The sequence below is a fragment of the Carica papaya genome, chromosome 6, assembly GCF_054855325.1.
Source record: "Carica papaya isolate Zhongbai chromosome 6, ASM5485532v1, whole genome shotgun sequence".
Classification (NCBI taxonomy): domain Eukaryota; kingdom Viridiplantae; phylum Streptophyta; class Magnoliopsida; order Brassicales; family Caricaceae; genus Carica; species Carica papaya.
In genome coordinates this window covers 37,632,527-37,647,378 of record NC_142314.1, presented here as the reverse complement: position 1 = coordinate 37,647,378, position 14,852 = coordinate 37,632,527, and the positions used below count along the sequence as shown (strand labels likewise).

The 14,852-nt window shown below is 31.2% G+C and overlaps 1 protein-coding gene across 1 annotated transcript; it reads left to right on the top strand.

The window, feature by feature from the left end:
• Nucleotides 1–8,788: 8,788 nt before the first annotated feature.
• Nucleotides 8,789–11,934, top strand: LOC110810371 (tRNA-splicing ligase (DUF239)). The gene is made up of 7 exons (XM_088222576.1): nt 8,789–9,094; nt 9,749–9,835; nt 9,926–10,183; nt 10,335–10,499; nt 10,636–10,689; nt 10,803–10,949; nt 11,395–11,934. Exons 1-7 carry the CDS (start codon nt 8,936–8,938, stop codon nt 11,770–11,772), a joined length of 1,248 nt encoding a protein of 415 aa, XP_088078702.1. The 5' UTR covers nt 8,789–8,935; the 3' UTR covers nt 11,773–11,934.
• Nucleotides 11,935–14,852: the final 2,918 nt, after the last annotated feature.

Here is a 14,852-nt window from a genome sequence, read left to right as displayed (position 1 = left end):
GATTACCTCAAGGAAAATGTTAAGGAAATCTATGTTTGTGAAGAACTTTGATGAATTTCCTAAAACACCAGTTCAGTGTTTGTTGGAGACAACATGGAAATTAAGACCATCAAATTAGATATTTTCCTATTCAGTACTCGAGCCTTTATATGGAAGGAGAGTATTAACCTTATACATTCAGTTTTATTTAGATATCAAAATTAGAGCAGTGTAATTGTGTTGGCTGTTATGCTGGAAATCAAACAAAGTGATCGATTATTTTATCACCAACTGCCCTACTTTTCCTCTCTAAAACATGTTTCAACTTCCCTTGCATCACTGAATTGCAGTTTCTATCCTAGTTTCTTGAAACATGGTAGATTTTTCTTTCTAGCATCAGATATGACATGAAAGATTTGATAGAATGATGCTGGTAAGCGAGCATCAGCTGGTTTCCTCTTGGCTTGGGAAAAAGAGAAACATATAAGCTGGTCCTTTATTATTATTGGCAATAAAATTTCAAGCATTTATTATTTCTTGGATGAGTATAAGCTATCTGATTAAACTATTGCCAGGAATGCCATTATTGGCAATAAAATTCATGTTACCTTCATGATTAGCCTCGTTGGTCATTCTTTACCAACCATGATTAGCTCTCGATTTCTACTACAAAACTATGTTAACCAGTTCTAGCAAAATTGAACTGATTGCCTGAGAGATGTAGACCCTTTTATTATGTGTTTTTATTTGGTTGAATGATGTTTGTTGAATAATACCATGATTTCTTTCCCATTTTCCTTTCCTTCCTACCTCAATGCCTCCATCCTTATTCACGTGGTCGAACCCTGAGAGCCTCTAGTTTGTCAGATCCAGGCCTTTAAATCAGGTAAATTGGTTGTGTTAGAATCCACCCTAGTAACACCATACCAACCCTTTGAATACAGCTTCGAGCAATAGAAAGTATCATTGGTAGCAAGGAGTCCTTATTCTCTCCGCCTTTTTTTGTGAAATCAGTTTTCTGGTTTTGTCATTTGTGCAGTTTATGGTACCAACCATCAGTTCGGCCAAGTCTGCTTCTAGTCCACAAATTATTATCTCTATAAAGAGGTAATAACCTAGTTAAATCTTCGAAATTCTCTAATATCCATGACATTTTGTTTAAGCTTTACTGTTTAAGTTACTATGACACTCTGCAGTGTGAATTTGTATTGTCATTTATCGTGCTTGACTGTTCAAATTTTTAGTCAGAAAACAAATAAGTTTCTTAATCGGGATATCGTAGTTGATTATTTTAGTTAGTATGATCTGTTTTCTTCTCAAACATAATCCTTAGTAGCAACAAGTATCCCGCAAGATGACAATAAATCAGAGGCAGTAGTCCATCTATAGAACCATCTGTTTCTTTGTTGTAATTTGATTCTAAGGAATTGAAGTGTTTCATTTCTGTATCTGATTCGTGCTGTAACATGTAATGTCGAATGTTTCAGATTCAGTGAACATGGTCTATATATTATGGTGGAAATCCTTCTGCTTAAGTGTAAGAGGTAGGGTAAGGGAATCCGGAAAATGTCTTGTCCACTCTAAGTGCGGTTGAGCGCTGCCCTTAAAAATAGTTTTGGCTATCGACAGTGAGTTAAGTCGATTTAAGCAGTGATCTTTATTTTAACAGAGATGACAATTTTTCACTAATTTGTGGAAGAGACAGAAACAAGAACAAGAAGAAATGATTAACCAGAAGAAAGAAAGAAGAGGTGGTGTGTGTTTTCCCAATAGAATTATAGCTTGACACACACATGTTCATGTCCATATTCATGTTCATACAATATAGAATGTGTACGTGCTATCATATATAGTATAGGACTGCAGTAGTAATTTGTCATTGCAGCAAATCAGCATGGAGAGGCAAATCACATTTCCAGTTGAAAAAAAGAAAGGGTAAGATTTTGGTTTGGTTAATCCGATACGAACCTTTCGCTTGGGATGAATACACTAAACTCTGTGAATATATCGAAAAACCATTTAGTTTTTCATGGATTATCTTGTCTTTGAATTTTATTACCAATCAACAATCTTTTGGCCGGATAATTCATCATACAGTTTTTTTGTATAAAAATTGTGGGTTTGATTCAGATTATGCATTTTTATGTCCCAGTAAAATTTATATTATGATTGGTGTGTATGTATCGCATGAATAATGAAATCGTAACTCACGGATGATCAATCACTTGTTTTAATATTTAATGTTTTAAGTAATTGAAATGAATGGATGAATGTTTGTCAATAAAAGTCAAAAAATAAGTGGATGACAGCCATTAAAATCCCTGGTTGTTGAAACCCTGCTTGTCCAGAAATGATTTTTCTTTGAATAATTTGCCAGATGATGGTTGGTATATAAAGCAAGTATTGTTTTATCTATGTGTATATATACACACACCCACATTTATATACATATATATATATATATAAAAGAACTGTCAAATCATCTACACTTGTATATTTTTTTATATTGATTCCATCCCTAACCCATGTTGTCATTTTCTTGGGGAAGTGAAAACAACAGAGGTCAATTTTGGATGCTATATGTATATAATTGCATTCCAGGTTGTAAACCCTTGTGATTCAACAGAGACATTCACAGTTTCTTCAGTTTCATTATGAACACTTCTAATTATATAATCTTCAAACTTTGATAGATAATTTACACAGTGTATATCAGTTAGGAGAGATTAGTTTTTGATTAATAATAATTGCCAACCAAACTGTCCCCAGTCATTAATATCATGAAGGATCAATCATATCTATATATACACATATATATATACATGCATACACCATGCTCCTACACTGCAATTTTATCATAATGATATATGTAAGTATAGGAAAAGGAGTTAAGGTGGCAATGAAGATTAATTATATATGTATTAACCGCCCACGAGTCAATCACGGATTGTGTGTCCTACACCAACTCTGTGCATGTATATATATATATATATATATACATATATAATATTAAATTAAACATTTAACTTCCACTTTAGTTTTTTTCAAAAGATTTCACTTTTTTTGTTCAAGTTAATCTTCTTTTTCAATGGTGATTTTTATCCCATGGTGACAAAAACTTTTCTTCAATTTCAAGTTTCCAAAAAGAGGGTCAAGCCCTAAACCTATATATGCAATCACTATTACCTTTACAAGAACTTGATACTCAAATATATGTATGTATGTATGTATATATATATATATAGTGTAGGGACTAGTCATGGGTATTGGGTGGAGTCCTTTTGGCAACTTGAAATGTATGGTCAAGTATTATTTAGCCAAATACTTGCAAATCTATATGCACATGTTGAATATATATATAAGATATATATATATATATATATATATATGTTTCTGCAAAGTATTTTGTTTCATATTTGGGATCAAACCACATGTTCCTTGACTTGCTTCTTAGACCAAAACCAAAAACCCTAAATTCAACAATGGTGCCAAACTCTTGGTGCTTGTCTCATAAAAACCCTTATCACACACTCTTAATTTTCAGATGACCCACAAACTTATCTTCCATCAAAATGAATAATTATAATAAAATAAAACAGAAGCACATCATATACATACATGGGTGTACGTACACATTGTATATTGTGTGTTGTGGCAGGAGGAGTTTACCTAGGGTTTTGTCAAAATTTGTCTTAACCAGACCTCCATAATGCTTTCATGGTGACCTGCAAATAATTGTGTTTTGTTTGGACCCCATGGATGCAGCTTAAATGGTGTACCAGTCCACCCACAGACCTAAACCTCTCTTCTTATCACTACGAGACTACACAGTACTAAAACGTATCCCGGTTTTCTAAATATCATGCATAACATGTGTGACCGTCCCCCAACGTCACCCCAAGCGTACAAATATTCACATTCGTCACCAATATCGATGACTACCAATAAACTGTATATCTCTCGACCCTTAATATAATAAAAATTATACATAATTGTAAATAAATACAATAGCATTATGCAACTCAGATCTATAATTATTACATTTTTTTTAGCCATGTTGTGTTCAAAAATTTTCAATCTTTAATATTAAAATACAAAAGATTATGATCATTAATGAATTGTTTTATATATATATATATAATTATTATATTCTTTATATGCATCATATCTTGGACATATGATGGAATTTTGCCCCAAATCATAACTCATAATGTCCATCATCATCACTTAAAAAAGTGTTTCTAATTAATAATTATTATATCAAAGATTAATGATTTAAATTTAAATAAACTACAATTATTATAACTAATAATTATAAATTTATAATACTTAATTTTGTAAAACTGATAATCTATGAAACTGCAGTGATTAAATTTAATTAAATTTTTGTAACCAATTACATAATTTTTTTTTTTTTTTTAAAAGTAGATTACAATGGAATCCATCATTGATTGATTTAGATAATCAACTATGAACTATTATATATATATATATATATATATATATATATATATATATATAAGATTGAAAGGGTTGACAAGGATGATTGGCACAAAGTACCCTTTTTTTTATTAATAACTTTAAATGGTTAATGATTTTACAAGCTTTTAACAAATTTACATGAAGATTCCCTAAAGATAATTGTATGAAATATATATATATATATATAGAGAGAGAGAGAGAGAGAGAGAGAGAAGTTGATATCAATCAATAAATACATATTCATAATATACCATATAGTAGGTTATATGGTATAAAAGTATTAAAAAAAAAACATATTGTTATTTATATATTTTAATTATTTATTACATAAAATAAGTTATATTATTATTAAATAAAATAAATAAATAAAATTAGGGCAAAAATCCTAATTTATTTTTTATAAATATAAAACCTTACATTTATTGAATAAAATTGATAGAAAGTTGCTTTTAGCTTGAAATTTAATTATATATATATTAAAAAAAAATAAAGTTATGAACAAGTGGCATGTGACTTGCCACAGGAACAGTCACAAATCAGATGGTGATGGATATCAAATTTATCTGGGTCCCATTCCCTATATATATATATATATATATATATATATTGGGTTGAAGGGTCCCATTCACTTTGGAGGATGACCTACAAATATAAATACTCCATGCCTAATTTATCCTAACTTACATATCATAAACAAAATTTGTTCATTTATTAATTTCATATTTTTATCTTAAAATTTTTAAATAAGAGATTGGTTGCACATGGAGAAGTGATCATTGGAGGTCTCGTTTTTTATATCAATGTAATCTATTACGTAAAAATATTACGTGCAGATACAAATATTACGATTAAAAAGTAACGACACAAAATATAACAAACATCTTTTAAAAAATACGAACGTTAATTTTAATAAATAAGTAGTCACGTGCACTATAAATTTTTGAGTTTTGGACTTAAATGTCATTTGAGTTTTAATTTACGATCGAAATTTAAATTTTAGACTTCTATCTGACACGATGTTAATAATAACCAAAATAGTAATATTTTATTTTATAATGTATAAATTATGATAATATTTATGTTACATCAGTGATGTAATAATAAAAGTAAATAAAGTAGATGACTGTATAATAATAATAGAATTTGTAAGATATTTCGTTAGTTAAAGTTATCTACTATAAGATATATAATATCTAATTGACTAATTATAATTATTAGTGTATAATACAATAATTACGATAATATGATCGAACCATAAAGTAATTATGAGTCTGGATAAGTAATGGCTTTGATTTTATTACAACTTAACAGATAATGAAAAAAAAATTTCAACTTCGTGTTGGTCAATATAATATATTTTGTAAGAATATTACGTATACATACAAATATTACGATTAAAAGGTAATGACGACTTTAAAAATACATATGTTAATTTCAATAAATAAGTCACGTACGCTATAAATTATTGGATTTTGACTTGAGGATTATTTGAATTTTAATTTACAATCGAGATTTAAGTTTTAACTATTAATTATTTTTTACGTTAGATTCTTTATTTTTAATTATTCGTTAATTTTATATGATTTTAAATTGTAGAATATATATTTATACGAGAAATCATTATATAAGTATTGAAATTGTGAATTTAAGTCTCCTATGGAAGCGCTTTTATTAAAATATCGAATTGTATTATTAAATTTATTAAAGTATTAATTACATTATTAAGAATGTTTAAAATATTACGTCATTATTAAATTATATATATTTTTTGAAAAATTAAAATTGGGAAAGCAAAAGCCGATGATCATCCACCGTCGAAACAAGATCATGCTCTCCGCAACTGCCACGTCACGGACCTCCCATAACCACCCACACAGTAGCATTACCCTACTTTATTTATTTAAAATTAATTATTTAAAATTTGAATATAATGACGTCTTTTCTGCGTCCTCATTGGAATCTTTTACTCTAAACGACCGTTGATTTTTCAACTTTCCCATTTTACCCCTTCTTGTGATGTGCGCCTCTGCCACTCACGGGTGAGAACCTCTGTAGATGTGGGGGTGGTGGACGTATACGTGTACGGTCGATGATGCGACCGCACGAGTGGCCTGATAGCGCGCCCGTACTGTTTATCGTTTACCCCGCACCCCCCTAATAAGTGACCCGCGGGTGATGTTAGATTCGTCTGATTAACGACGTTATGACGGAATGCAATTCTCCGTTTCCCTCGGTTATCCCAACGAGAAGCTTCTCAGTGGGATGAAATTTTTATTTCCCCTCTCTCTCGCAAGCAAAATGACAATCGTACCCTTTAAATTATTTTTAATTATCCGATTAGCCAATATTATTTTAGATGGCAATTTTTTTAATTCAATTTTAAATTAAAAAAATAATTAATTATCCGAATTATAATTAAAATAAAAATTTTAGCTTTAACCCGATATAAATAATAAAATTAATTTTCAACGTGATAAAATAAATCAAACAAAAAATAAAAAAAAAATTCGACCCAATCAAAATTAAACTCGAATCAATATTTATATTTATATTATTTATTAATATAATATATAAAATATAACAGTCAGATTAACAAAATATAAATATTAAATAATTATTTAAAATCGAAAGCTAACAATACAAGTCATACGTAGAAAAATTGAGATATAATTAATTTATCATTAATTACACGATAAATCTAAATTATTATTTTTTTCGTACACTAAATTATATATATATATAAATTTATCTTTTTTCTAATAATTTTTTTAATTTTTAATTCTTAACAAATAATTATATACAAATTTTTCTCAAAAGTGAATAATGTATATATATATATATATAGGGGGTCAACTATGGAATATGATACTTTATTTTTTCAATATTTTTTTAACATATGGTTGAGAATTTGTATAAACTATTATTATGCACCAATTAAATATTATATATGTATATATTTAAAAAAAAAAACTAGATTGGTATAAATCCATTAATTAAGATTTTATTCCCAAGGTTTAAAAAAAAATAAATTCTGCCTGACATTTTGTTTGGAATATATTTTATATATTAATTTAAAAGCATAAACATGTTTAATTATAATTAATTAATTGTTAATTAACAGAATCTTTGTCCGTAAAACAACACAGAGAGAGACGACCGTCCGTCGTGGATGAGACGCCACGGTGCAAAACGATTCGTTTTGTCATGTCTCCACTCTCAAAATTACTCAATTTATTTATTAATAAAAATAAAAATTTCATTTCGGGACCCACAACATATTAATTTAATATTTAATTATAAAATTACAGGGATCAAATAAAATTAAATTTTTATAAAAAAAAAAATTATAGTAATTAAGTTTTATAAAGTGGATAATATATATTTTTTATTAAAAAATAAAATAAAATAATCATTGGATTCTCTTAATTAAATAATTATATATCCATCCCATCATTAATTTTTTTAAATTAAAAAAAAAAGGACCCCAATTGAAAGAAAGTGTTAATATCATGGAAGAAGGTAATAACTATATATGTATGTGTGTGTGTGTGTGTATATATATATATATATATAGCATTTGCATATAAATTATGTTCAATGGTATAATCATAAAAAAAGAAATTATTTTTAGCCTTTAAACATTGAATATTTTTTATATTAATAATAAATGTATTCCCAAAAGTAAGAAAATTTGGAGGGGCAAATATGGAAATTCACTAAGTTGTCATATCAAAATGGCCTCTTCCCAAAACGACAAACAAAGCTCATGTGGGAACTATGGAAATGGGAATTGTCCCAATTCCCCTCCCCCCACACCCACTAATTTAGGGCACAACTTTCTATCTTTTCCTTGAAATTTATTTTATCCTATACTTTCTTTAGCCCTCATGCGAGGAAATTGAAAAGATAAAGCTTGAGAAGAATATATATATATATAATATGTAATGTATTTCAAACAAAGAAAGAGATTAGTGAGAGATGAGGTGGGTTAGGGATGAATCCACCCTTCTTAATGAGAGGAAAAGAGGTGGGAAAATGACAGACAAAGCAAGAGAGGAAAAAAAAAATAATTTACAGAGAGGGAGAAACAAAAGTGGTAAGTTCTTTTTGTAATTTTTTTTAAATCGGAGGAAGAAAGCAGAGAGAGAAAGTGGCAGGAAAGGGGGGAGTGTCATTAGAGAGAGAGAGTGGGGGGTTTTATTGGAGTTTTGCGGGAACAAAACTAGACCCCCTTCTCAAAAGCTTTGGGCTAATAAACACCCACATTGTGGTTTGTGGGAGGGAGAGAGAGAGAGAGAGAGAGAGAGAGAGAGAGATTGGGAGCTCTTTTTGAGTGTTGGGTTTGTGGCTATGGTGGATGTTATTGTTTTCAATTCTTAATATCCGCCATTGGGGTGCTCAGGATTTAAGGCAAAGACTTTTGCTTTAGCTTCTTTGGTGTTTGTATCCTTCTGTGTTTTTTTTTTTGGAAAAAATGGGCGTTTCGAGTTTCAGCAGAGGGTTGGTGGTAAGTTTTTGGCTATGGGGTCTGATCTCTCTCTCCTGTGCCGCGAGGTTAAGTGTAGAGAAGCAGAAATTTGAGGTGAAAAAGCACTTGAACCGCTTGAACAAACCGGCTGTTCAGAGCATTGAGGTTTCTCCTCTCTTCCTACTTTACTTCCTTTCTCCTCTTCCTAGAAAGTTACTCTTTTTTCTTCTGGTTTTTCAAATGTCTGGGTTTTTTGGTCTGTTTGGTTGCTGGGAAAGCGAGAGAAAATTGTGTATCGTTCTCTTTCGTTTTCTGTTCTACTATAGCTGATGTCTCCAACATTTGAAAAAAAAAAAAAAGAAGGAAATAATCTTAAAGCTTTGCTTTTTTGGGTTCTACTTTTGCCTTCAGAATGTTGGATTTGGGGTAACGAGATCTTTGATGTTTTCGTTTGAGTAGTTTTCCTTGATTTTCTCAGCAAACAAACGGAGCTTAAATGCAAAAGGGCTTTTCTATTTCCTGTAAAAATATAGGTCGTGTGAAGTAATCATTTTGGTTATTCTCCTTTTCTCTCACCTTCTCTCTCATGTTTTATTTTTTTGCAGATTATAAAACTAAAAAAATTATTATCATCATATATTGAAAAAAGATGTAATAATGAGAGGTCAAATTTGTGTTGTTGTAATAACATTTAAGCATTTCCATCGTTTTGACTGTTTAAGAACACTCTAGCTTAACTATGAATGAAATTTCTTGGTTTGTTCAAGTGACTGGTGAGGAATATAAAGTTAACTCCTTTGATTCCTGATGCTTAAACAGAGCCCGGATGGTGATATTATAGACTGTGTTCATATCTCAAAGCAGTCAGCTTTTGATCATCCTTACCTTAAAGACCACAAAATTCAGGTTAAATGGATTTCTACTTCTAAAAGTAAATGGATTTCTACTTGTTGGTATTGATTTTCTTTTCTGGGTTTTTGTTATTGGATTTATCAGATGAAGCCTAGTTTCCACCCAGAAGGGCTGTTTGATGAGAACAAAGTGTCTGAAAAATCCGAAGAAAGATCAAGTCCCATCACTCAGCTGTGGCATCAGAATGGTAAATGTCCTGATGGAACTATCCCTGTGAGGAGGACAAAAGAGGATGATGTGTTGAGAGCAAGCTCTGTCAAAAGATATGGCAGGAAGAAGCACAGAACCATCCCTCAGCCCAGGTCTGCAGACCCTGATCTCATCAATGAAAGTGGTCATCAGGTAAAATTTTCTTTTTCCTTTTCTTTTCTGATAAACAGAAAAGGGTTCTTTACTTCATGTGTGATAAATCTATTGATATCTTATGTAGCAGATTTGTTCTAAACACAGTGTTTGTTTTCTTTTCCTTGGGTTAATTCTTTGGGATGATTAGCATGCAATAGCTTATGTGGAAGGAGACAAGTATTATGGAGCAAAGGCAACGATAAATGTATGGGAGCCTAAAATACAGCAGGCTAATGAATTCAGCTTGTCTCAGCTATGGATTCTGGGAGGTTCCTTTGGCCAGGATCTTAACAGTATTGAAGCTGGTTGGCAGGTATACCATATTAAATCATTGAAAGTTCATTTTTTTTTAAAACAAATAATTGATTTGAGATCAGACACAGAATGACTCAGTCTCAATTTTTTAAGTGTCAAGTTGAGGTTCTAATTGTTGGATGTGCATGAAACAGGTCAGCCCAGATCTGTATGGTGATAACAACACAAGGCTTTTCACTTACTGGACTGTAAGTCTCCATGCCTATTTTCCATGTTGGGTTTCTGTTATTTATCTCTTCAAATCTTTTTAATGAGCATGGTAATGCGTTTCCTCACTGTTCCTTCTCTGAACTTGTTTCAGAGTGATGCATATCAAGCCACAGGTTGTTACAATCTTCTTTGCTCAGGCTTCATTCAAATCAATAGCGAAATCGCAATGGGTGCAAGTATCTCCCCTGTATCTGCCTATCGAAATTCGCAATACGACATCAGTATTCTTGTATGGAAGGTAAAAAAACAAGGAGTCCCCACCTCAATAATATTGCACACTTATTTTTTTTTTGCTATGATTAAGAGAAGGGGGGGGGGGGGGGGTCGTGCTCATCAGTAGCAAAAGGACAATTTCCACTGAGTTTCATATGTTGTTTGTCTTCTGTATATTAAAATGATATATTGTCAATATCAGAACTGGTTAGCTAAAATATTATCGTCCACATGCATAATGGAGGTAAAGGAATCTGAAATATTATTTTGTCTCAAGATGCTAGGAATCTTTTGGCATTATCTTTTCATTATCAATAACATCGAAACTTACTGTTGCACCTATGGAAATCGAGAAGTTAAGAAAAAAAAGTATATTTTTCAAGTAGTGCTTTAACACATCAGAGAAAGATTTAGCTTTGTCGATATCGGAAGATTTAACTCTTTATTAATCCAATGGTAACTTTGTGTAGGATCCAAAAGAGGGACACTGGTGGATGCAATTTGGAAATGATTATGTGCTAGGTTATTGGCCTTCATTCCTATTCTCCTACTTAGCAGACAGTGCATCGATGATTGAGTGGGGTGGGGAGGTTGTGAATTCAGAACCAGACGGTCAGCACACTACAACTCAAATGGGTAGCGGCCATTTTCCGGAGGAAGGATTTGCGAAATCAAGTTACTTCAGAAACATTCAAATTGTTGATGGCTCCAACAATCTCAAGGCACCCAAAGGAATTGGCACCTTCACTGAGCAATCAAATTGCTACGATGTTCAAACGGGCAGTAATGGGGATTGGGGCCATTACTTTTACTATGGGGGCCCCGGTAGAAACCCTAATTGCCGATAAAAGAACCAAAAAAAAAAAAAAAACTCTAATATAGTCTCTCCTATGTATCATTCAACCTAGTGTAATGCCTTTTTCTTCTCCTTTTTCTCTTCTGTATACCTCCCTTTTTCTCTGTAGGCAATTCTCTTTAGGTAAAAATGTGACATCTCTCTGTAGTGGGAAGTTTTGACCCTTGTTTTTTCTTTTTGTTTTCTCAACTTCTGAGAGGAGTTTCTCCATGTAAGATAGATTGGGAATGTGGCTGAAGTTTCTCCAAAGCTAGAAGAAACAGGCCTTTGTTACTATCTCTCTCTCTCTCTCTCTCTCACTTTGTATTCTATTTGTTTGTTTGCTCCTTTCTTGGAGTGGTTTGTTAATGAAATGTCTCATCTTTTATCTCAAGCAAAAGGCATCGGATTAAGATAATCCAAACTGATCTTGAATTTCCCCTCCCCCTCTCTCTTACTAAGTGGGGTGAGGGTGGGGGTGTGGGTGATGCTTTTGAATGTATGGTTTAGCTGAAAAAGCTGTTTGGATGATGAGAATTGCATGTGAGGGGTTGACAGTACTTTTTGATAAACCCATGATGCTTGTCCTTTTGTAAAGAGCCACTTCATTTTTCTCCACTCCTTTTCTTGTATAGATCCTTATACATCTATAATATATCATTAGTTCAGATCTAACACACAGCAATCTCACAAGGATAAAATTCATTTTGACATAACATAACCATATACAATTTAGGTAAAATTTTTGTCTTAATCAGCTTACTTGTTCTTTAAAAAAGGGCTACAAGCATAGGTTGGATTTTTTGTTTGACAAAAAGGGTTAGTAAAAATGAAAGAATTTTTTCAAAGTCCTTTTCAGCCAACTACCAAAAACAGAACATATATATGTTGGAAGACAAAAGATACCTGTGTCTGGTTTTTGGCCTTTGATGAGATACAGTAGGGTTCCATAATATTCTTGTTCGGTTGTATGAGATACGAAATTATTCTTGGTTAGAAGTCTTCGTTTAATTGATGCCTATAATCAAAATGTCCTTTCGGTTGGTATCACTCACTTTTTTCTTTTTAAAACATATAAGAAACATTCATCTCACATTTGAAAAACTACTCCAATTGTTTCAAGTGATTCAATTCTTCATAATGAAGGGATCTTAGAGGACTTTGCTTACATTTTCACCTACGAACGAGTGTAGTTTGTTCTTTTTAATTAGTGTATAGAGAGAATCAGTTTATTTTAAAAACGACAACAATAGAAACATAAGTCGAATATTTTACAATAGAGATGTACGCCAATAACAATATAAGTAACATTCTAATGATAATATGCACGATATGCACAACTCGACTTAAATGCATACACATTCATAGAGAAATACAGAAATACCAATGACCTTTATATGGAGAGAATAAATGGAATTCCCACCTTCACAATGACCTAAGTATGCATTGATCAAAAGCAACAAATTCAAGAATTTAGGTTTCTTCCCAGTGATAAAAAAGGCCCATTGGCTTAGAATTCTCAAGCCCAACACTTAGCATTTTCTGTTCAAAAGGCTTATTTTTTTGGTTCTTTTGGTGTCTTCTTTATATGAGTCTTTGTCATGGTTCTCCATCTTAACAAAATAAGCATATTAAATAGTTTTGGAACTCTCTCTTTATTCATCTAACATTACTTCAATTCTTGAAATCAATACAACATTTACACCAACATCACCAATTAATGGCTTCTTGAAAACAAAAAAAAAAAAAACAAATCAATCACAGTTTATGTCATCAAAATTAATGCACAACTGCACTTGTCATTATATACATACATATATGTATATGTGTGTGTGTAAATCTCTTTCTTTGCTTGATCACAATCAGAGTTGGATGAGGCTTAAAATGAGATTTGCAATTCTCTTAAATATAAGTTTCATGTGTATTCTAATACGCATTGATGAAAGCAACTCTTAAATCGGTTTTTATTTTTAAATAATAAAAAAGAGGAGACAATTTATTTATGATATTTATTTAATGCGATATTTTATACTCAGCGTTAACGCGTATATTCAACGTTGATCTAGAATAACTATCGCATTTATATGTATGTCTGCGTTCTATATGAAATGAATGTGTATGCATGTTCTGGCATTGTTAATACAATTGATTTCAGTATCAAAGTTTTGAAGATGGGTAAGATGTGTGGAGTTGCAAAGAGTTAAAATTTCTGGTAATGAAAATTGAATGCAGGATTGAATGTGCTCTAGCTCCAAATGGGAAAGTTTTGCAGGACCCATTAATAATATTCATTGAATAATCTTGTTGCAATCTTTAGGGTTTCTTTTACTTAATTTGCTTTTGCAGACAGAAATGGGGTTTGAATTAAATTTTTTTTGGCCTAATTCTCTATCTAAAGTTTTCTTCTTTTGACATTTCTTAATTCACCATATAAATACATTGCCAAATCTGCTTTTCATTTATGGGAATCCACATTCACCCTTCAATTACTTATAGCATACATTATATATATATATATATATCTCTCTCTCTCTATATATATATATATATGTATATGTGCCTATGTATTTTCAACCTGCTCAAGCTGTTCTTCCTTCTAAAACTATCAATGGCAAGTGAGCAAAAGTATGTATCTGCCTTAACTTGTACAAACTTTTCACTAGTATAAAAAAATTTAACTCATAAATCTATAAATGGGTTTGGAAAAGGAAGAGATTATATATCTCTCTCTCCCTCTATATATATATATATGTGTATATATGCCCATGTATTCTCAACCTGCTCAAGCTGTTCTTCCTTCTAAAACTATCAATGGCAAGTGAGCAAAAGAATGTATCTGCCTTAACTTGTATAAACTTTTCACTAGTATAAAAAAATTTAACTCATAAATCTATAAATGGGTATGGAAAAGGAAGAGATTATATATATATATATATATATATATATATATCTACATATATATATATAAATGTATATGTGCCCATGTATTCTCAACCTGCTCAAGCTGTTCTTCCTTCTAAAACTATCAATGACAAGTGAGCAAAAAGTATGTACCTGCCCTAACTTATATAAACTTTTCACTAGTACAAAAAA

What these genes read in the sequence shown, in the direction of transcription:
- LOC110810371 (XM_088222576.1), top strand. Translation starts at nt 8,936, where the DNA reads ATGGGCGTTTCGAGTTTCAGCAGAGGGTTGGTGGTAAGTTTTTGGCTA. An exon ending in CGGCTGTTCAGAGCATTGAG is followed by an intron (nt 9,095 to 9,748) that starts GTTTCTCCTCTC and finishes ATGCTTAAACAG; the next exon opens with AGCCCGGATGGTGATATTAT. An exon ending in TTAAAGACCACAAAATTCAG is followed by an intron (nt 9,836 to 9,925) that starts GTTAAATGGATT and finishes TGGATTTATCAG; the next exon opens with ATGAAGCCTAGTTTCCACCC.